General features: G+C 44.9%; 1 protein-coding gene across 5 annotated transcripts; it reads right to left on the bottom strand.

Moving 5' to 3' along the window:
- Nucleotides 1-333: 333 nt before the first annotated feature.
- On the bottom strand, nt 334-22,543 carry LOC118233931 (WD repeat-containing protein 37). 5 transcript variants are annotated; one of them, XM_035430091.1, is made up of 15 exons: nt 22,294-22,541; nt 21,096-21,097; nt 20,048-20,236; nt 12,859-12,955; nt 12,380-12,475; nt 11,812-11,876; nt 9,410-9,545; nt 8,757-8,828; nt 8,402-8,446; nt 7,153-7,229; nt 6,209-6,446; nt 5,055-5,196; nt 1,916-2,050; nt 1,311-1,425; nt 334-589 (listed from the first exon to the last, which is right to left on the bottom strand). In XM_035430091.1, the coding sequence occupies exons 3-15, from the start codon at nt 20,183-20,185 to the stop codon at nt 458-460; spliced, it is 1,488 nt and encodes a 495-aa protein (XP_035285982.1). In that variant the 5' UTR covers nt 20,186-20,236; nt 21,096-21,097; nt 22,294-22,541; the 3' UTR covers nt 334-457. The 5 variants fall into 5 exon arrangements, with proteins under 5 accessions (XP_035285982.1, XP_035285984.1, XP_035285980.1 ...); XM_035430093.1 differs by lacking the exon at nt 21,096-21,097 and having other exon boundaries at nt 6,209-6,443; nt 22,294-22,543; XM_035430089.1 differs by lacking the exon at nt 21,096-21,097.
- Between the last annotated feature and the right edge of the window lie 1,766 nt (nt 22,544-24,309).

Below are 24,309 nucleotides of genomic sequence, written 5' to 3'. Positions count from 1 at the left end.
GGTGACAGGCTCACCCGCAGCCTCGCGTTGGCGGTATTGTGTGGCGAAATCTCACATCAGTACACTAGATGGCGCTAATGCAGATACGAATGATATTTCAGCAAAGTGAGAGTCCCTCTTCCTCCAGAGCTCTGTGTTCACATACGCCCATCGTCATCACCGTTACTGACCTCTGTTTATATTGAACACAACCCCTTTTTTTCCCCTCAAAGTTATTTTCTTTTATCTCTCTGCTGAAAGGAGGCTTCTTCACTGTGATCGACCAACAGCAGCGCGGTGGAAAGAGAGTGAAAATGAAAACAGACGGCGGGGGGGGGGCAGTGGGGCAGTGTGTGTGTGTGGGGGGGGGGGGGGGGGCGGAGCCAGGGTGTATGTTCTAGGCTTTCACACAGAGACGGGCGGTTTAAGAAGGCTCCGCGTCACAGACGGACGGACGGACGGACGGATGGAGAGACGGTCACTTCTCCTGCAGCAGGGCGGGGATGTTGATGTTCCAGCCGATGGCCTGCCGGTCGAACCCGCAGCTGAACAGGTTGCAGGTGGGATTGTCCTCGCTCCACGCCGTACAGCACACCATGCGCCGGTGACCCTGCAGAACAAACCCGCCATTTTCACTGTACAGCCCTGAACACACCCGCCATTTTCACTGTACAACCCTGCAGAACAGCGCCGCCATTTTCACTGTACAACCCTGAACACACCCGCCATTTTCACTGTACAACCCTGAACACACCTGCCATTTTCACTGTATAACCCTGAACACACCCGCCATTTTCACTGTATAACCCTGCAGAACACAGCCGCCATTTTCACTGATTCTTAATGATAAGACTATTTAATCAGCACGTACATATAATCAGGAGCAGAGACAGGAAGTGTGAGTTAGTCCCCCCCCCCCCCCCAGACACACACGCTGTGTGCAAAGGGCACTCCCCACTGCCCTTATCAACACCAGCACTGCCCCACCGTGTGTGTGAGAGTCACACCCTGAGTGTGTGTGTGTGTGAGCACGTGCCTGTGTGTGTGTGTGTACACGTGTCTGTGGGTGCGTGTGTGTGAGTGTGTGCACGTGCCTGTGTGGGTGCGTGCGTGTGTGAGAGTCACACTGCGTATCTGTGTGCTGCTGTGTGCGAGTGTAAGTGTGTGTGCATGTGCAGGTGTGTGTGTGCACAGGCAGATGTGTGTGTGCATAGGCAGATGTGTGTGTGCACAGGCAGATGTGAGTACAGAGGTGTGTGTGTGTGTGCATAGGCAGATGTGAGTACAGAGGTGTGTGTGTATGTAGGGTGTGTGTGAGAGAGGGAGCTTACCTGTCTGTTGCTGCGTGGGAGTCGCGCCAGCCTCACTCCTGACATGTCAAACAGACGCACCTGCCGGTTATCGTGCGGAAGAGCGATGATTCTGTGGCTCACAGAGACGCTGACCCTGAGAACAGTCATAACAATAATAACACATTAATATTATGCACCTTCTATATTATACAGCATCTTTCTCAAACCGTTGAAAACTGACATCTACCAGAGATTAAATGGAGTCTGTTTGTCCCCAATGCCACACCTAGCATGTTGAACGGAACCGTGTTACCATGAACACAAACATGTCTTTAAAAAAAAAAAAACGAAAACGAGGTGACGCTCATTTAAAAAAATATTTCACTGAGGAGCAACAAATATGATCTCTAGACAAACAGAGTGGGAAAGGGTGTGAGAGGGAGGGAGAGAGGGAGGGAGGGAGAGGGAGAGAGTGGGTGATGGAAGGAGAGAGGGAGCTAGGGAGGGAGACAGAGAGGGAAACGGAGCGATAGGGATGGAGGGAGAGAGGGAAAGAGAATGGGAGAGGGAGGAAGGGAAAGAGGGAAAGGGAGAGAGAGAGAGTGCAGTATGTGCTCATAGTGCCAGTCTCTCGCCCCTCTTACCGGTTGATGGCGGAGTCGGTGCGGATGGTTGCTATGGGAGACCTCATGTTCTTCAGGTCCCACACCTTGACCGTGCGGTCGTCGCTACCGGAGACCACGTTATCCCCGACCGTGAACACCGCCGAGGTGACTGTGCTGCAAACACACACACACACACCGCCAAGGTGACTGTGCTGCACACACACACACCGCCGAGGTGACTGTGCTGCACACACACACACACACACAACGCCAAGGTGACTGTGCTGCACACACACACACACACACACCGCCAAGGTGACTGTGCTGCACACACACACACACACACACACCGCCGAGGTGACTGTGCTGCAAACACACACATCGCCGAGGTGACTGTGCTGCACACACACACACACACTCACATATACACACATATGCACTCACAACTACTGGCAGAATAATATACAGCCTAACAGCAATGCATATTTTAAAATGGTATCTACTTTCTTTAGATGTGTACATGGTGTTTTCATACATTGCTTTATAAATATGTATAATATCAGGCACATATTCACCATTTTTAAAGACCATCTGCCCCCCAGGAAGAACACTTCAGTTTAACAGTACCTCATAGTTAAACCCACACAGCATGCCACCGTATTATGAGCGTAGTAGTGACCAATAGCAGCAGGTCTCAAAGTCATGTGACCCTAGGCGCTGCACTGAAATTGGCTGCTTTATAAAGTCTGTCGTTTATAAACTCCCCTGTTTATAAAGCCAGCCGTGGCCGTCACTTCCCCGCGGCCGAAAGGTGTTAAGATTCCGCACAGCGCTGTGGTCTCTTATTATGGACTGGCGGCACCCACATCAGCCTCCCACCCACCCCCCACCACCACCACCCGCCCCCCTCCCACCCGAGACACTCCTCCTAATCTAAAGTGACACCATATTATGGTTCCATTATGGCCGCCCCGCTCCACCTAAACACCGCGGCCGTGTCTGACACGCGTGGAGAGCGGGGCTCACGTGTGTGTGTGTGTGTGAGAGAGAGAGAGAGAGAGAGAGTGTGTGTGTGTGAGAGAGAGAGAGTGTGTGTGTGTGTGTGTGTGAGAGAGAGAGAGAGAATGTGTGTGTGAGTATGTGTGTGTGTGCGTGAGTGTGTGTGTGAGTGTGCGTGTGTGTGCGTGTGTGTGAGAGAGTGTGAGTGTGTGTGCGTGTGAGAGAGAGTGTGTGTGTCTGTGTGCGTGAGAGAGAGTGTGTGTGTGCGTGTGTGAGAGAGAGAGTGCGCGTGTGTGAGAGAGAGAGTGTGTGTGTCTGTGTGCGTGAGAGAGTGTGTGTGTGTGCGTGTGTGAGAGAGAGAGAGAGTGTGTGTGTGTGTGTAGATCATCTCTCTCACTCCACAGGGAAGGTAAGTCTGAGTGAACAAGTATCAGAGCTTAAGAGGGAGAGAGAGGGGGGGCCCAAGGTCAACAAAGGTCGTTGTTCATTAGGAGAAGGGGGTGGAGGCTGCTGGGAGTTCTTTTTTTTTTTTAAACCGCGAACCATGTGACGGATTTTTAACGAGCATCATGGGTAATTTGTGCCGACGCTTCCTAATTGCTCTGGAAGGCGCTCGACGTTCTTCAGGGACACGGGCATCGCACAGGTAACGCACAGGTGCACCCACGCGTCCTGCGGAACAAAGACAAGAACACGCGTCGCTTCACGAGCTAACGGCGAAATGAGGCGAGGGGGGGGGGGGTGATTAACATGGCTGCCTGCCCCCCTTAAACGCATTCGACAGGAAATAGGCCCGTCTGAAAACTGAGGTGTAGAAATAATGTGCTTTTATTACCTTGTAAACTGAAATTCCATCAATGCTGATTTTGCATGATAATGCTGATTTTGTACATGTGACGTCAAACGTGTCACAATCACAGGTATGACCGGTGGAATAAGTGTCATTCACTCGCTGGTGGACAGAGCCAAACTAATGAAGCCAAGAACCTAAAGGGATTAGATAGTTGTGTGCAGTCTCTCTTGCCCAGTTACCGTTATTTACCGCTAAATGAGCAGCACTAAGTGAATATAGACAGAGATAACACGAACCGGGGGGGGGGACGCCAAGAACTGCGGGTAATAAACTACATTACTGTCGCTAATTTAATTGCAGCTTTTAACTGCCAAATAAAGTAATTGCAAAAACCGAAGACGCCTGTAACTTGAATACTGGAATAAAACTTGAACACCGGATGAGTGATATCAGTGTTTTTTTAGCTTGGAGGCAGCGAGAAGGAGAAAAGCTCAGAAACGCGATGCTAGCCGCCGCCGCCGCTACTGTTTCAGCTCGCGGCCGTTCGCATTATACAGCCCGTGAGCCAGCGCAGCGCGACTCAATAATCCATCAGCTTCCCGCCGAATTTCCTCACCTAGGCGACGCGTCCCTTCGAGCGACAGGAGAGGAAACGGCGCTGCAATCCCCACGAATGCGACGTCGCATTTACATTCAGCTGCGCTCGGGGCGGAAAAACTCCGCCAAATCAGCGCAAACACACGCGCTGGCTAGCTCAGAAACGGCAACGGCAAACAGCCCCGGCTGAACTCGCCGTCAGACGCCGGTGTGAGCACTGTCTGGAGGCGAACCGGCGCCACGTCTCCCTTTAAAAAAAACCCGAGGCTAGCGTGCCAGTTTCCAAAAAATTAAATAAAATGTCACCAGCCACTACTACACAGAACAATAATAAAAATAAAATCTGTCAAATCATGAGAAAGTTGACAGAATACCACGTGATTCCCAAGTAAACAGAGATGATCAAATAATTTCACGAGGAGTATTCGAAACGTCCACGATGTGCAAAAGCCTGTTCAGCACAAGATACAAACTGACACCAAGCAGACAGGCTGCGAATAAACATGTCAAAAGCAGGAGAAGGGAACTGAGGAAAAAAAGACTCGGAAGCATCAAGCATGCCTCGTGCCACCTGCTTCCAGGAAAAAAAAAAAACCTGCACTGCCACCTCGTGGCAAAAATGGAGCACTGTTTTATAAATAATCCAATAATAATAATAATCAAATTCACCGTTGTCATGTTTTGCCTTATTTTTGAGGGGGGAGGAGGGGGTCAAGTTCAATTCTATTTTGAGCTAATTGATAAATCTTCACAGAGTGACAGGCTGTAAGGAAATCCACGTGCACTCACTCTGTGTGTCCCTGGAAGACGTTGACGGAGTGGATGGAGGGGTCCCGGAAGTCCCACAGTCGGAAGGTGGTGTCCCGCGACGACGTCACCACCAGCCTCTGGGTAGGGTGGGTGCAGCAGTGCGTCAGCTCCTGGTCGTGACCTGGAGCAGAGAGTCACAGACGCGCTGATTAGACTCAAAGGAACTGTTAGCGTGTGCACCAGCTCTTTACCTGTTAGCGTGTGCACCAGCTCTTTACCTGTTAGCGTGTGCACTAGACCAGCTCTTTACCTGTTAGCGTGTGTGCTAGCTCTTTACCTGTTAGCGTGTGCACTAGACCAGCTCTTTACCTGTTAGCGTGTGCACTAGACCAGCTCTTTACCTGTTAGCGTGTGCACTAGACCAGCTCTTTACCTGTTAGCGTGTGTGCTAGTTCTTTACCTGTTAGCGTGTGCTCTAGCTCTTTACCTGTTAGCGTGTGCACTAGACCAGCTCTTTACCTGTTAGCGTGTGCACTAGACCAGCTCTTTACCTGTTAGCGTGTGCTCTAGCTCTTTACCTGTTAGCGTGTGCACTAGGCCAGCTCTTTACCTGTTAGTGTGTGCTCCAGTGCTTTACCTGTTAGTGTGTGCACCAGCAGAAGGCAGCTCTTTACCTGTTAGTGTGTGCACCAGCAGAAGGCAGCTCTTTACCTGTGAGCGTGTGCACCAGCTCTTTACCTGTTAGCGTGTGCACCAGCTCTTTACCTGTTAGCGTGTGCACTAGACCAGCTCTTTACCTGTTAGCGTGTGTGCTAGCTCTTTACCTGTTAGCGTGTGCACTAGACCAGCTCTTTACCTGTTAGCGTGTGCACTAGACCAGCTCTTTACCTGTTAGCGTGTGCACTAGACCAGCTCTTTACCTGTTAGCGTGTGTGCTAGTTCTTTACCTGTTAGCGTGTGCTCTAGCTCTTTACCTGTTAGCGTGTGCACTAGACCAGCTCTTTACCTGTTAGCGTGTGCTCTAGCTCTTTACCTGTTAGCGTGTGCACTAGGCCAGCTCTTTACCTGTTAGTGTGTGCTCCAGTGCTTTACCTGTTAGTGTGTGCACCAGCAGAAGGCAGCTCTTTACCTGTTAGTGTGTGCACCAGCAGAAGGCAGCTCTTTACCTGTGAGCGTGTGCACTAGCTCCTTACCTGTTAGCGTGTGCACCAGTTCGGAAGTCTCCACGTCGTACAGGTTGGCAGCTCGGTCCCAGGAGGCTGTGACCACCTGCTTGCCCCCCACCAGCCAGTCTGCAGCGATCACCACCCCCTGGTGGCTCTTCAGGGTAGTGCATGCCACCCTGAGGGTGGGGCACTCGCTGGACCCCTCCCCCTCTCCTTCCCCTTCGTCCTTATCCGAAAAATCCACGTCCTCGTCACAGGGAGCCTGCTGTGGGGGGAAAGACGCTGTCAGCCCCCAGCTGCACCATCATACGCCCCCCCCCCCCCCAGCGTTTAACCCCCACTGCACCATTAACCCCCCGCTCTGCTTTCACCACCCCCCCGACTCTGCTGCACATTTAAACGTTTATACCCCCGCTGCACTTGTTGCGCCAGTAGCCCTCTGCTGCTCTTTAAATCCCCCGCTCCACTTTTAATACCCGCCCCCCCCCCCCGGTGAGCATGTAGTCCCCTGCTGCTTTTTAAAATATAAATATCTTACTATTTCACACATCCTCTACTACAGAAGGGAGTTCACTGCTAAGGCAAAAAAAAAACCGTTTCAACAGCCAGGCTTTCAAACGCAGTAAAATATTATGAGTATATTACTGTCTGCTGCAAAGACAAACACAGACGCACTTCGAATTTTATCATGTTTTTAGCGTATTATCGCGTTTGTAAAATAGCGAACTTAATTTGCAGCAATTTACAACCTGGTGGAAGCAAGCACTGGCCTGTAAACAGTAAGAGAGGGCTGCTTTTTAAAAACGTTGGGAAAAGGGTGCGTTAAAAAGCTAAGCTAAGCTAGGCTAAGCTAAGCAAAGCAAAGCAAACGGCAATCGCGCGCGGTTACTCACGTTGGGGAAAGGCTACGTTAAAAAGCTAGGCTAGGCTAAGCTAAGCTAAGCGGATGGCGAGCGCGAGCAGTTACTCACGTTGATGTCCGTCACTGGCTGAGGGGCGGGAAGCTGCACCATGTACCTCCAGATGTGGGCCATCTGGTCCCCCGACGCTGCGGAGAGAGAGAAACACCTCACACCTGTACCTGAGATAAACACTCACACACCTGTACCTGAGACAAACACTCACACACCTTTACCTGAGACAAACACTCACACACCTTTACCTGAGACAAACACTCACACACCTTTACCTGAGACAAACACTCACACACCTTTACCTGAGATAAACACTCACACACCTTCACCTGAGACAAACACTCACACACCTTTACCTGAGACAAACACTCACACACCTTTACCTGAGGCAAACACTCACACCTTTACCTGAGACAAACACTCACACACCTTTACCTGAGACAAACACTCACACACCTTTACCTGAGACAAACACTCACACACCTTTACCTGAGACAGTCACACACCTTTACCTGAGACAGTCACACACCTTTACCTGAGACAAACACTCACACACCTTTACCTGAGACAAACACTCACACACCTTCACCTGAGACAAACACTCACACACCTTTACCTGAGACAAACACTGAGACAAACACTCACACACCTTTACCTGAGACAAACACTCACACACCTTTACCTGAGACAAACACTCACACACCTTCACCTGAGATAAACACTCACACACCTGTACCTGAGACAAACACTCACACACCTTTACCTGAGACAGTCACTCACACACCTTTACCTGAGACAAACACTCACACACCTTTACCTGAGACAAACACTCACACACCTTTACCTGAGACAAACACTCACACACCTTTACCTGAGACAAACACTCACACACCTTTACCTGAGATAAACACTCACACACCTTTACCTGAGACAAACACTCACACACCTTTACCTGTGACCAACACTCACACACCTTTACCTGAGACAAACACTCACACACCTTTACCTGAGATAAACACTCACACACCTGTACCTGATACAAAACCTCCTCACACCTCTACCTGAGACATACTGAAGAACGCAGGAACTGAAAACGTCTCAATATGACACACTAAGGAACTCCTCACACCTCTCTTTACTGTGACGAGGGCTGAGGAACTCAGGAACCGAGCACAGGAACTTCTCACGCCACTGCCTACGACGTGCTGAGGAACTCATCTCAGACTCAACACACTCAACTCTTCTTTCAGTTTGCAGCCTAATTAGCAAAGACAAAATGGCGGAGTCTCTTTTGAACATCTCGTACCTGTCAGGACCATTTGTTCAGTCGGGTGGAACTTGATGGAGTTCACTGCGATGAAATGCAAAACGAAGAAACTAGAATTAGCATAAAAGTGTTTTCATCAACATTTCATTGACATAACACGATACTCCACTACTACAGAATTTGCAGCTGTTGAAAACACAACAAACACTAAGTAGAAAATGGGGCACTGCCATAAAAACGCATAAGTATGCCTGTGGTCTGCAAGTAGGGTCCAGTAGCATTCCACTCAACGATTCACAGTTTTCAAACGTACGCACGGATTATTTCCGTCGGGCACCAGAAATGACCCTTGTCGTCAGCAGGGGGTTTTCCGAGCGTTTCCCGCCAAACTCACCTGACCCCGCATGGCCCACGTACTTCAGCAGGCACTTCCCGGTCTCGATGCTCCAGAGCATGGCGGTGTGATCTGTGTGAACACGAGCGCAGCGTCGTCATGGCTACATTCATCACCCGCTCCCGGCGGCTCGGAACGGTATTCATAAACACGTAACGGAAAAAAAAAAAAACAGAAATGTTGTGATATTTACACATGATGACATTTCATTATTGGCTGCTCGGATACGAAAACACCGTAACTACGCCTTCAGGAAGTCTTGTGACCGTGTGACCGTGGTACACCGCTGTAATTATACCCCTTAGGCACTGCGAAGTCGAGAGTGATACATAAACACGAATGACCTAATGTGCTTCAGAGGCAACCACCCTCCTCCTTATCTACTCTCTGACTTACACCGCCTGCATTTTACTTTCCTCCCCACGCAATATTCACTGGAATATTCATTACGTGCATTTCAGCTTGAATATATTGCTTGAGGAAAAACTGGCTGTGCCACAGTTGGGACTTAAACCTGCAACCTCTGGTTTTTTTTTTTGGTTTTTTTTTTTTAAGTGAGCCCGGCTCCTTTAGCGCCAGGACGCAGGGAACAGTGTAGACGGGTTCTGAAGCGGACAGGACGCGGGGGGGCGGGCGAGTTCGTGGAAACGTACCAGCCGAGGCGGTGCCCAGAATGACGGGCTGAACGCGGGCGATGCTCAGGTCCCAAATCCCGTCCCTGTGTCCCGCGTACTCCTTCACCAGCTGGCACACGGCCCGGGACGTGGTGGCTTTGAAACTGGAGACGATCTGCGGGGGTGGGGGGGAGCAAAACAGCCTCACAACACTGCCCTCAACAGCCTTCACATTTATAAACAGCAGGCAAAGAGCAAAAAAAACAAAACAAAGAAGGAAGTGCGCACTGAAAAGAACAAAGACTCATGCAACCAAATAACTTGGAGCTAGCGTGATCACGTATGGTACGTACATGAAAATCAGCAGCTCTGAATTTCTCGATATTCAAAGCTGGGTTGTTTTTTTTTTACCAGGAACTGTACCGTTACACAAGTCGGCAAGTTTGCTGGTTTAGTAACGGCGACATATTCCAAACAGCTGATGTGTCAGAAGAATTTTTTAAAAAGGGGAACAACCAAGAACATCGGAGAATGAATCAACCTCGACTTCACACAGAAATTAAGCTGCACTACAGCATGGTCCCCACAGCGAGTTATTTTTGAAGATTATGTGCGCAATTCCTGCTGTAAGCTCATGTCAAATTCTACAGTGACAGACGAGTGATTGGCAGGTGGAACAGCTCTTTAAAAAAACGGTCCTTGAATGAAGGAGTTTTTCCATTTGAACAAACAATTTCCTTTAAGAAATACCAAAACAAAACAGGTGTTAAGACATCAAAATGTAAATACCCAACAGTCAAAACAAAAAACAGATCTAAAGGGTGTGTAAAATGCTGTTAATATTCACCAAATAACTCTTGGGGGAAATCGCGGAGCGGAAGATGTTTACAGGAGGATGATCTGACTGAAGCCTTGTCCTCCCCAGAGCATACGATAGCAGCTGCTTCCGTTTTTGGAACTCCACGTTGAACTCAAAGCTCGAGCTGTACAGTTTATACGTTTTTTAAATCACAGTAAACGCCCGATTTCTAAGGCTGCTGGTGGCACGTCCCGTTAAGACGCTGTTCTTGTGCACAGATGGACCCCCCGGTCAGGTACCGAAAACCCTGCTGTGCCCCCCATCGACTGTGGCCAGTGGCTCCACAGTCTCCCATGGGTGAGGTTCGGTTGGCCAGGATCATAGCATTTTGCTAGGTCACAGTTGGTAGCTGACCTCACAGTTGCTAAGTGACTTCACAGTTGCTAGCTGACATCACAGTTACTAGGTGACCTCACAGTTGTTAGGTGACCTCACAGTTGCTAGCTGACATCACACTTTCTAGCTGACCCCACAGTTGCTAGGTGACCTCATAGTTGCTAGCTAGGTGACCTCACAGTTACTAGGTGACCAAGGCCCCTCCTTTGTTCATGACCTCACAGTAACATCCCTCCTCTTTCCACAAAATTCTCCTCCATTTTCCTACTCTTACATAAGCCATCGTGTTTGGGTTGCGGTAACAAGGACGATAGAAGATTACAGCTTGCATACAAGCCAGAGGTCATTTTTAACAGCCTGGGGTAGTCAGTTTAAGATCTGGGATTAGTATCTTTCGGGTTGGGGTTTGTTTTTAATAAAACAATACGGCTTATTATTTATTATTTAACAGAGTAAATGTACAAATGTAAAATTCATACGTATGAATCATCGAGGGCCTTGGAGATGGGATAGCACCCCCACTGCTGGGTTGCTCGCTCATGTGTATGGGCACACGGGAGGTCAGAGGTCAAAGTTCAGAGGTCAGATAAGTTACCCATGAGTCTCCACCCCACAACTCCCAGTTCCCCACATTGAAGTTGCGAGGTCCACCTACTCTGCCGTGGAAAGAATGTGAGCGCTACATCACAGGTGAAAGGAGAGAGAATTTTTTTGTTTTGTTTTTTTCTTTTTTTTAAGCTGATTGGGAGAATAAAACTAAAAACAAAAAAATTTACATATTTCAAAAATCTTAAAACCTTCAATGAATGGTGCTTGATTAGAGCTATACAACTCATTCATAAGCAGTATGTAGTGGCTTTATAAGCACTACACAGACATTCATAAGTGCTTATGAAGGTGCTATGCACAGCTTATGAAGGAGTTATAAAGCTCTTATTAAGGACCATTCATAGACGTATTAAACAAATCACCCTTTGCCCAAACAGTACGACTGTTCCCAGAACATTCTTCTTCTGAAGAGCAATTACAACTTACATCCTAAATGATTTGTCTCCTCATGAGGCAATTATAGTAAGAATTACTAATTGTGTACTAATATTCTTATAAGATTTTTTATTTTTTACAATAATGAAAATAAAACCAACAGTGCTGGATAATAAATGCCACTCAGCATATGATTGACACACAAATATTTTTAATCATTTTGTGTTGTTAAACCTCCATATATATGATGTAAACACTTTACCTTGCTTGTGGATGCCTTGTATGTTGTCTTCAGTTTCTGAGAGAGCTGACTTGTGCTGTGGCTTGCTGTGTGAAAAGAAAGACGGGATTAAACTCAGAGTAAACCCAGAGTAAGCTCAGAGTAAACGCAGAGTAAACTCAGAGTAAGCCCTTCAGTGAAACGTTTCACAGGTCTTTCTGTCCCCTACATACAAGCTGGGATTTTTGCTGCTTTGTGTACTTTTACCCAGGGAGACTTACAACACAAAAGCAGATAAATACTGTACATCCATCTGAGTCATATGAGCAATGGAGACAGGCATGTCTGAGCACACGCTTAGACCAATGACTGCGTATCTGCAGCACTGTTACAGCACTAATGTGACTGTAAGAGAGCACCTCCTGCAGGCTGAGTGCTGTAATTAACGGTGTAGTCTCTCGTGTGTGTAAGAGACAGCGCCTCCTGCAGGCTGAGTGCTGTAATTAACGGCGTAGTCTCTCGTGTGTGTGAGAGAGAGAGTGAGTGTGTGTGGAAGAGACGGCGCCTCCTGCAGGCCGAGCTCTGTAATTAACGGTGTACTCTCTCTTGCCTTTCGCCTTCAGCGCTCCCTTGGTCAGATCCCCTCCATCGATGGCCTGGCCCTCCCCCGCCAAACGCTCGTTCAGCGTGTCGATCTCCCGCCGCACTGCGAAGCCAGAACCAGCGTCAGAGAGTACCCAACGGTAAACATGCATACGCACACACGCACACACGCACATACCGTATGTGCATACACACAGGCACATTGCGCACACACAGACACGTATGCACATGCTCTACCTGTACTTGCAGGCGCGCGTACACACACACACACACACACACACACACACACACACACACACAGGCACACTGCGCGCACACACACCCACACCCACACACACACAGCTATGCACGCCTACACAAAGAGAACACCCACAAACACTGCAGGCACAATCAGGATGCACTTCCGCACGCACACACACGCACACGCACAGGCCTGTGACTCTGGCCGGCCTGTCAGTCACAGAGAGAGCCCCTCCCTGTACTCACACTCAATATTCTCAATGTAGAGGTTCTCAAACTCCCTCTCTATCTGCCCAAAGAGGTCCAGCAGGTTAGTCCTCAGGGACAGGGGCAGTTTGGAGTCCTGCAGACATAGAGAGAGAGGAGAGGGGAGGGGAGAGAGAGGGGAGAGAGGAGAGGGGAGGAGAGCAGAGGAGAGAGAAAGAGGGGATAGGAGAGAGAAAAGTAGGAGGAGAGAGAGAGGAAAGGAGAGAAGAAAGAAAGGGAGGAGAGAGAGCCCCTCTCCTAATCAGTAAACACATATTTCTGAGCAGCAGTTTCACACACAAAATGCTCAAATAATCCACTGGTGGAAATATGACCGTGTCAATTAAGGAATACCAATTACAAACAGGAAGTGAAAAGTGTCTCTGTTGCACGTGCTAAGACAGGGAGAGGAAGAGGAGAGGGAGGTTAACACAGCACACCCAGCTCCTAGCCCTGGGTGTGTCTCTGCTGCAGCTGGACTAAAACCTTGATTCATAAGCACATTGTGCTCAGTTTGGCAAGACACCAACCGCGCAGTACAGTCTCCCATATTAACTGCATGACTAAATGAACAGCAGCATTTCTACTCTGAAATTACTTCCCTGATACTTTGCTGCTGATCACAGAAAGATTCAATCACCTCCAAAGTCTAGTTTAGAAGCTCTGGCCTCTGAAGTGTTATTTTCTCTATGTAATGTAAATGTTACATTAATGTCCGAAGGCTATTTCACAGAGAGAAACTTCCACCATTAAACGGTTTGTTAACATGTCAACTGTAGGCTGGCTCCACACACACACACACACACACACACACACACACACAGTCCCGTACTGCTATCCCTGTGGGGACTTCCCATTGACTACATGCATTCCGTAACCTCTAACCCTAACCCTAACTACTACATGCCTAACCTTAACCCTAAACATAACCTAATTCTTACCCTAACCCTAACCCTAAGTTCTAACCCTAAAACAGCCTCCTGACCTTGTGGGGACCAGCAAAAGGTCCCCACAAAGCACAATTTTCCTTATCTTTCTATCCTTGTGGGGATATTTGTTCCCCACAAAGATAGTATTACAAGTTCACACACACACACTTCTCATCTGACCTTATTAGGACCTTGTTTCTTTTTACTTGGATGTAACATTGAGATTTGTTAGCAAATGAGACTAAGCCATTATATGGGTGCCTCAACTAGAAATGAAAATAAAAGCAGAACTCACACATATCAAACGGCTGCCTTTACGGGTAGTTATCATTAAATAATAATAATCATTCAAAGTATTGCCATTTTAAATTCCTGGCATAGTAATCAACTTGTTTTGTTCCTAACACACGCATGCATGCACACAGGCACACAGTCTTACACACACACACACACAAATTTTCGCACATTGGCACATGAAACTGCATTGTTTAATTATTAATAGCAGCTATCAGTACTTGCTGCAAACAGGATTAACTGGGGTGGTTTCAGTGGCCATTTGTGACTGAAATGCACAAAGGAAGAACTAATTTAAGAGCATCTGTACCACACAACCATATACACGTTGTGTGCGACGTATGTTTTTTTAATTAATTTTTTTTAAGGCCACCAGAAATGCAAAAGATTCAAACAGATCATCAACTCTGAGTGAATCACATCAACTCTGAGAGAGTATGATTCACACTGAAAATGTGTGTTTCGTCCCTGCTGGACTCATATGAACTTTATTAAGAGTTCAATTAACACCAAACATTTTACTGCGTCCACTTGTTCAGTTGCTTTGTCATCACGTCTGTCATAATGGAAATAAAACAGAAATCAATCCACTGTTATCATTTACAAAGAATTGCTTTTTTTTTTGTTTATATAGTACTGAACTTTCCACAGTACAGTACTACAAATGTGCCAAACACCTCAAGCTAATGTGCCAAACATTTTCAAAACCAACACAGGGGAGAGGGAATGACACTAGATATCTCTGTCACAATACTTTCCTATATTACAATCACAATCATTTCCACCATCCACAAACGTGTCTGAATCCCACAAGAAAGAATTCAACATTGTACTCATAAAAAAAAACATAAGTTAAAGCTTCTAAATATTAAAAAAATATCTATTTAACTTTATTTTTTTTAAAAGATGACATTCAGACAGGTTTTGTGTGCTATGTTACGCAGACGTTTTGTAACGGTTTATTACTGCAGTAACTTACCTCCATCCTCAAGAGCACGACGTTCCCAGTGTACTGTACTCAGGCAGACTAGAATTATTCAAAGAAAAGTCAGCTTGAATGGAAGACACTTCATAAAGTGGGGGGGTGCACTAAGTAAGTGTTTGTTCAAAATAAATGTACTTTGATGTTCTAACTAGTATAAGCTCACACACAACACACAGCCAGGCAAAGGTGTGTGTGTGTGTGTGTAAGGGATTATGACTCTGCTCTGTCAAGACCATATGTAAACACACGAAGTAAAGGGCAAGTGGAACGCTCCCTAATCTTACTCGGCTGCTCGATCATGTGGCTAAAAGTGCTGGTCTCCTTGGTTACCGGGCATAGCACTAGCATTAGGTTATAGGCCACGGAGCATAATTTCTTTGTGGAGGTTCGTCATCAAGACGGGACGGCGACTGACGCGTGACAAATCCGAAATATGCACAGTTCCGTGAAGAATTCAATCTCTACTCAAAGAACTCAATCTTAATACTGGGTTGAAATGTGTAATTTAATGTTACATAACTGTGCGTGCATCATTCTGCAGTTCTCAGCGTCTGACCAACTTTGTGACCGAGGCCCCAAACAGCAAAGGAATATAACAGACTAGCTTTAAATACCCAGGTGACAAAGTACTAGTCTAAAAAAAAAAAAAAAAGATTTACTCGCGGGTCGTTAACATCCATCAGAAGCAGACGTTAGTTTTCTCCTCCGAGAACAGCAGGTGTGTCACGGCGGTACCGAACTGACAGCTGACTCATTCGCAGGTCCTCGTGATAAGACCGCGGCGCGCGCGTCCCTGAGCACTGAAGTACAAGCAACCGTCAAAGTCGGACCGCGTCACGAGAGCTGATTTGTATTCCAGAACACCGACCTCTGACGACATTGCCTTGTCTGGTAAAAAAAAAAAAAAAAAACCTTTGTGGAGTCAAGAGGAGCGAGACGTCAAACAGATCCCGGCGGAAAAGAAAGCGTTTGCTTTTGCCTGTTGGCGTTTCTGCGCGGAGAGAGGTCCAGATATCGTGTCCTTCATACCTTTCAAAAAGATAGCCCTTCTCATGCTTTTTTTTAGCCGAACACTCCTGGCTGCGTCTAGTTAGGCTACTTCACACCGCTTAATAGCCCTCGTAAAGTGTCTATTGATTCGCTTAAATTAGTGTATTTAAATCTAAATGGACAAAGTGAAAACCTGCTTTTAAGAATGAGCAAGTACACACTTGATAAAAGATGTTCACGATGAAACATTTTGCTTTAACAATACAAATGAATATTACATTTTCATAGGATCTGCAATTAAAGTAACAACTGATAAGTTTTAATTGTAAAGCAGGGCACAAATGCATGACTGTCTACAGTATTGTAAAATTTATGTATGCACCCAGTATATAAAAGAGATTGCCTGTGATCTCTGGAGATTCTCAGTAGCACAAATTCATCCTGATCTCAAACAGTATTAGCCTACTTTAAAAACAGACGCCCTTATCTATGCCAGCTAACAGTAGTGCGGACAAAATAATCCCCACAATCTCAATACAAATTATACACAGCAAAATGTACAGTGTTAAAATTCAACTCTAACAGAGTACACATGAGTCCACTCTGCCCATAGTGGACTCGTACAAACTCTGTAAGAGTTGACTTAACACTGAGCATTTTACTACGTATTTGTAAAATAAAGAGTGTAATGCACGGCTGCTTTTTAAAAAAAAAAAAAAATCTATCTGGAACGGTGGGATCCTGAAGGGATGCAATCTAACGGTAGAACTGACCAGATTAACGGAAAAGTATGAAATCAGCCTGCAGGTGTTCAGAGAGGTGCGTGATTCGTTTTTTTTTTTTGGGGGTGGGGGGTGGGGGGGGGGGGGGTTTTGCGGTGATCTGAGAGAGGGGGTGGGGGGGGTGGGTGAAGGACCGGCGGGATTCTGGATGATATGTTGCTGAGAGGTACAGAAACGTGTCAGATTGCCCGTCCACTTAAGACCGTGAGTCATCGTATCAGTCATACTCAACATGGGAGAATTTACTGCAGCGGGGGGGGACTCAATCTCCAGTCCGGACGGGCCGCAGTGTGGGCAGGTCTAAAAACGCAGCAAAGATAAGAGGAGGCAAGGCCAGCCAACACCCGAAATGATAAACACACTTTTTATTTTACCCCCCAACAAGGTACAGTAAAAGTCCTCTAATTCTTTGTCTCCGCACAACCAGTAATCACAGCTCGTTGAGTCTAATCGCGGCCCGTTTCTGTAATCAGATCCGATGTGAGGGACAGTCATGATTTTAATAAAGTGGCTTTGAGTAGCACCCTGCTCTGCATCCGGCACTTATCCAAAAACAGTCAGTCACAGGGTTTGCTGCGTTATTTTAATGTATCACAAAATTGACTGCCACTCACTGAAAAAATACATGGCGTCTGTGGAAAAGTTCTGTTGGAGTGACTTCACAGCAACACTGTGACAACATTTTGACTTAGCAAAAAAAAAAAAAAAAAAAAAATAGCTTATATATTTTATTATTACAAACTGGTTCGGCTAAGTATCAGTCTCAATCAGAGATTAAGTGTTGCACTGCACTGAGGATATTATCATGAAATGGTTGAACGATTCCAAAGGTTTGAAATAAATTCTGGAAAGATTTTACCTGATCAATGTCAAAATGTGATATGCAGTGTAATCGGAACATTTCGAGAAGTTACTTCATAACCATGTCCAGTCATGAATTTCTTATCTGAAAATAACATAGCTGGTATCTGAAATTAGTTTCCCAGTTTAAAAAAGTAAGCAAGAAAGTTTTGTTTCCATGGCAACGTACTAGTTTCTATAACCTAAAAAAAAAGTGCTCCATCAAGGTGAGAGACTGAATACTGATTCTAATGATAAAACTTGTAGAAAATAAATGCTCTGCTCAGTCAGAAAATGAAATAAACAGATCTTGTTACAGGTGTGTGGAGCCACGCAATTCCCTATGAAAAAAGAAAAAGGCTATCCGTACATTCTAAATGAAAACGCTATGGTCTAGCAAAAATAATTTATAATTATTTACTACTTATTATTCAACACTGCTGACAGTGTGCAGGTGAATCAGTGAAAATATAAAGTACAACAAAGGCAAGTGTTTCAGCGTCTAGCTGTCAACAGTGCGCAGACAGCGTTTTTTGTTTCCTGAAAGTATAAAATAAAGCTATTTCCATTCTAAAGTATTCCAGAACCCTTTCACAATTTACTGTATATTTGCATAAACTAACACACACACACAGAAAAATTCCCATTACCAATATGATGATCACTATGCTCAACCACAGTAATGACAACCTGCATTTCAGCTAGAAAATGTCCAATTACAGGAATAAAAAAACCATGGCGGTTTTTTGCAAATGCAAATCTGCACTTATTTACTCTGCCTCGCAGAAGCAATTATGCTCATTTTTTACATGCTCATTTTTTACATTTACATTAGAGGCATTTAGCAAATGCTCTTATCCAGAACGGCTTAACACAACTTTTACATACATTAACATTACATCCCTTTATACAGCAGGATATATACTGAAGCAATGCGGGTTAATTACCTTGCTCAAGGGTACAATGGCAATGTCCTAGCTGGGAATCGAACCTGTCACCTTTAGGTTACAAGCCCAGTTCCGTACCCATTATACCACACTGTCGCCTGAGAGTTTTTTTTTTTTTTTTTTTTAGGACAACTCAGCTTAAAATTTTATGCCTCATGTATGTCGAGTACGCACCATGCACTAAGTCATACTCTCTGAGACTAGCCACTACATTTACCGTGGTTTCCAGCACTGAGGACTCCCCCGAGAGCGTTTACATAGCACTTTAAATAATGCTAATGACAAAATGGCTGCCGCTGAATCTCTGCAGATGAGTTCAATGACAATTTCCAACCAAAAGCAGCATTATACATAGATACATTTTAGTCTTAATATTTAAAACGAAAATGTAACGGGTACATACAGTAATGTGTAAATACAGTATTTATATACATACATATATCGTTTTTATTTTTACTTTTTAAACTAAAGTTATGAGAAGGCGGACGGAATGTTAGCAATCACTGGCATTCCTCTGCACAACATTATTAGGCGGCACTTGTCTTTCAGTTGTCTATTTATATCCTGAGTGCCGCGTGTGGACCAGATGAATCACCCCAACTCGCGTTCTAATGCAATTATGCGTATTTGTAATGGCAGAAAATTGTTTTGCACTTCAGGCAAAAGCACAGCCGTTGTGATATCGCAACAGTAAATCAGAGAGACGGGTATCGGGAAGCTGAGGACGTTCATCCGGCGGTGAGTAGCACTTTAGAATGATTGCCCATCTAGCGTACGCTACTCACAGCACCAACACAGCTACAGCGAACGAGGGCCTCCAGCGGGGAGTGGCACTTACCTAAGCCGGCTGCGAGAAGAGATTTTTAAATTTTTTTTTTTTTTTTTTTTTAAGCTGCTTGCCTGAACAGAAATGACAGTTTTTGTATAGATATATTGTTAGGGAACTCAATTTTGAAGTCATACAAGGGGAGAGCGTACATTCCAGTGCATTAATCACTGCAGAAGTCTCAGTCTTCCCTTATGGAAAAGCAATATACTCCAATATACTGTAAATATGTGTGGATGCGTTTTTATTTATGTAATGATGTAATTAATGGCAGTGCGTTTAAATATATATTATACAATATATGAAAATGGCAATAATTATTACATTTTCAGGATATTGCATTCCCACAACACTCACTCAGGCCTACCAGTAGTGGCGATAGAGAAAAACAATCACTAAAAACGAAAATAAATATGATATTCCCCCTCATATCCGTGAGAGGGTTGCAACAGCTTAGGGATACATTTTCCAGTCTATCCAATTTCCATAAGGGTTTCTGTCTCATAATAATAATAATAAGAAGAATATGTATATTAAAGTGTTTTTCCCCGCCCATGCCCGTGTGAGAGGGCGCCCGCACGCGTGCCGCGGCTCACCTGGCTCTCCAGCATGTCTCTCTGCAGCCCCGCGCGGTCCTGCTCCGTGCTGTTGGTCCGGCGGATCGAGAGGCTGTGCGACTTGCGTTTCTGCTTCGCCTGGCGGGCAGCTGCACCACTTCCACTTTCCACTGGCATCGTTCCTCAGCGGGCGGGCGTCCCTCGAGCTTCCTGTCTAGAAAAAAAAAACTGAAGCCACACAACGAATGGAACTGTCAGGTTTACAATTTTATTATTTTTTTGTGAAAGATTATGCTAAATATTAGCTAATTATTACTGAAATACATTTTGCAGCCAGGTTGCTTAATTGACCTTTTTTGATGATTCATGCTCGCTCTAAGAAGTACTCGGTAGTCTCTTAGCTGGTTGTAAGATCTTGTGATAAGGAGCATTCCTAACTTTCTCTCCCCCCGATCTCGATCAAGAGGGACCGCGATTTGCATCTCGGTTTAAGCAGCCAGTTTATGTAATGACAGCAGTGTATTTATGCGCTGTGTATTTCAATAAACTTTGGTTATGGGTTACACGTGCATGAGCCAGAGACTGTAAAGGTACGAGCATATCCCTGTCACGTGACTTGCTCTTGCTGTCTCAGTTCCTTCACTGATTGATGCTGCCGTTTCTCCCGTCCCACCACGTCGACCATAGGAGCGTTTGGTACGCCTTTACTCCATTCACATACTACGAGAGCAGGGCAGCGAGATCAGTCCTTATATGGTCAGTACTCATAAAGACTAATGTTGTGGAGTGTCCTGTTCATCTTGACTCGTGACAACCCGATGCAGTATCTTCCTCAGTTATGAGGTGTAACATGTGAGTGAAGGGAGGTGAGGTTGCTATCAATGAGCAGCCTGTTGGCTTATTTGAAGAAATGAAAACGTCTCAATTTGTTTGAATCGGCGAGTCCTGAGAAAGCTACCCGTCTACAATGGTCTCCTTCAGCAACAGTCCCAAAAGATTAGACTGACTTTCCTGACACTTTCCGAAATATAAGACCGTACCTCCTGTGTGAGAAACAGGGATGCCTTCAAGTAACTGGCACATATACAACTTGCATTTTGTAGTCCATTATTTTGCTAATGGTTCTAACACACACCACCATGCATAGGGGGCCATATAGGCCAGCAACAATGCATTGTATCTCGTGTTAAAATTACATTCATGTTCGTTTGTTGGCAAGTGTCTTAGTCTGTAAACACATGTACTGGTTTGTTTGACAATAACCCAGCAAATGTGTCAAATATATAGGCCTACACATACTAGTAAGCCTAAGTCAACCCAAGGTCTATCTGTGTTTATAAATGATTGCATGTGCCAAGAAAACTATGTATAACCCAAATATCCAGCAGATCATTTTAACTGTAAACGCACCCTAAATGTCAATCTTTAACTCACTGTCGAACACAATGACAAGAATCGTATTCTGAAAAAGTGAACATTATTTCAAGCGATATAATACACAGCTAGCTACAGTCAGAGCAAGATACAAAGCTAGCACATTTTACCATTGTCAACCCAGACCAATTTCGCTTGTCAGATGTTATCTGGACCTCTAACTTAACGATAGGTTGTTTTTAAAGTTGGCTACTGATGTTGCTAGCTAAAGCCCGCAAAGCATTAACATCCACATAGCTTGCGCTAGTCTAAATTAGTTACGTTCCCGTTAGCTGTTGGTTATAAGTGAAAAGAATAGTCAACTAGCGGTTTAGGTAACTTAGCTTGCTTAGCAGCAAACTACGCGGCCCGAGGTTGTACTTGCATGTTAACGTTAGCTCACTTCGTTATCTTTAATTCTGAACTTCCCTTTTTCATTAACTAGGCTGGTCTAGCTAACAAATTAATGATATGTCAAATGCACTTGAGGGCAACGCTAAGGTTAACTTATTACTCCGTTAACTGCAGCTAATGGATTCTTAAATGGAGCGACATAGCTTGTGGGCTAACGTAAACCTGCTGTTGCTGAGATTGTAACTGTCTTGGTTTAGCTAATGTTAGCTACAATGTGGCTGCTGCAGCAGCATAGCTAGTGATCTTTGCAAATACACAAATCACAGGGTTGTTAGCTAACTGCGTAGCTTGTCATTTCACTGTATATATGTATACTCAAATCCATATACAGTTGCGCACGTTTTCAGTCGCTGAGAAATAATAACATCTATATCTAATATCTTGTTAACAAGCTTGAAACATACCTAATCTGTCAATAGATTAGCTAGCTAAATAGCTAGCTAGACAGAACCACTTACTTTTGAGCGTCTAGCTGCGTGAGTGTAGTCCGCAGATCGCAGAAATATAACAAGAAAGACGAATCTGTCCAGCGACCATTTTCCAGAAGGAATGACAATAGGAGGAAAAAAAACGTTTCCAGTTTTTTGTCTGGATTCGTGTTGACGTTTCTTAACGCCGCTGTCAAAATGACATGCCCTCTTTGTAGCTACATCCGGGCATCGGAAACTAGCTGGAGGTTAAAGGGAGAGAGAAAACAGCGGAGGGTGGATCCAGAAAAATGCAACATTCGAAACATTTGGCTGTGGTTGGCTCACGCGCGTCAGGTGGAGCGCGTGCATGCGTTACATATGCTTTGAAATTGAGAGATTGACTTAATTTCCGCACAGGTGTGCTGCACCGCTGTCTTTCGATGCAAGAGAGTCGGGATCTACCTCATTACTCTGTTTCCATTGGGACATTCAAAGTTAATTGGATTAAATTGTCCAAAAACGTGCAAACGTATGTGTGTACTCTGATAACAAAGTCCTGTCTCAGGCTTTGTATCATACATTTTTCCCACTGTATCTGTAATATAACCATGAGATTCATAGTGATTATAGTAGAAATATAGAAGAATTTTCCAACATTAGATGGTGGAAATTGTCCACCCCTTTCCCTGTCATCCTGGAACTAGGCCTGCTGGCCAAAGTAAGAAAATTGCAGACGTTCCACTTTGATGCATTATTTAAAATTCTTCTGGGAGAAAAAAAAAAAGGTTCCCTGCATGAAAAGGGTTTTATTTTCTTTTTTCTTTTTTTTTTTGCAGTAGAAAGAGATGTTCAGAAGGCACTAGGCTGACGTTGTGTGGAGATGTGCTGTTAATGTGACTTCAGCCTTCTGTCACATGTCTCTGTGAGCTCAGGGAAGAATCGATCAGCGTTATGAATATCTATTACATTTACAGCAATACTTTGAGACCAAACCTAGCTCTGTATTACAGAGGACAGAGGCATGTTTGGTAGTGTCAGTTCATGAGTTAGAATGAGTTAGAAATGTCTCTTTTTTTACCACAGAATTTCCTAACCTTGTTACATCATCAAAATCACTTTCCCGCCCTTTTCAGCTCCTCATTCTCTGTGTGTGTCTGAGAGAGACAGAATGAGTGCAAAGGAGAGTAAAAAACATGTCAACAAAGTTGTTAAAACAGCTCTAATTTAATCTGATGATTTTTAAATACATTAGAAATCAGCAACGTGTAAATGCTGCTAAACTATGTGTGCATAGCATCGCACACATTTTACTGTACCATTTGTTGGTCTCAGGCATGAGTTTCTACCCTGAAGCCATTGTACTCTCTTTATAAACACACCCCGCTGACCTTTGACAACCTTGTGTTTTATGCAAACACTTGCTTGTTTTTTTGTAGATTAGGAAAGATCTTGCCCCACCACAATTACAGTATTTTCTGTCCTGTGATAAAGAAAACAAAAGGATGACAATGTCAGCATCAATTGGTGACTTTTCAGCACAATTTATATCACCAACTTTTGGCCAATCAGACTTTTCAGTTAAAGCAAGATCAATGTGTAACTCAGTTCCAAGCAACCTTAGAGAGTGCAATGGCTTCAATTGTTTTGCTGCTCAACTGAAAAAATGGCTCAAGGAAAAGACATGCAACCATTAATATTTTATCTGTGCCTGGTTACTGTCTTATCAAATGGGTTGTTGTTGTGTAATTATTATTTTTTTCGTAATGTACTTCCTTGTTTATTGTCATTAATTCTGTATTTGTGTTGTGATTTGTATTATAATATTTTCCCTCCCCAGGTACCACAAAGGAAAATTAGCGCTGGAGATGAATCTCACGCACCAGCTGTAATGAGCATGAGCCATGTACAATCAAACAATACAGTAAAGTAAAGAGTGTAGTGAGGAGTCAATATGGACAGCGAAATGGCTGCATTACTATATTATTATAGTTCAATTAACATACTCATGTACTTTGGAACCATTTGCCCCTTAAATGCCATTAAAAATGAACCTTCCAACCAAAC

The sequence above is a fragment of the Anguilla anguilla genome, chromosome 8 (genome assembly GCF_013347855.1).
Source record: "Anguilla anguilla isolate fAngAng1 chromosome 8, fAngAng1.pri, whole genome shotgun sequence".
Classification (NCBI taxonomy): Eukaryota; Metazoa; Chordata; class Actinopteri; order Anguilliformes; family Anguillidae; genus Anguilla; species Anguilla anguilla.
This window is presented reverse-complemented; position numbering and strand designations above follow the sequence as displayed.

Excerpts from the sequence above, each read along its gene's own strand:
- LOC118233931 (XM_035430091.1), bottom strand. The coding sequence starts at position 20,185 with ATGCCAGTGGAAAGTGGAAGTGGTGCAGCTGCCCGCCAGGCGAAGCAG. Across the intron at positions 12,956-20,047 it reads GAGACATGCTGGAGAGCCAG|GACTCCAAACTGCCCCTGTC; the intron begins GTGAGCCGCGGC and ends CTATGTCTGCAG. Across the intron at positions 2,051-5,054 it reads GTCTTCCAGGGACACACAGA|CACAGTCACCTCGGCGGTGT; the intron begins GTGAGTGCACGT and ends GTGTGTTTGCAG.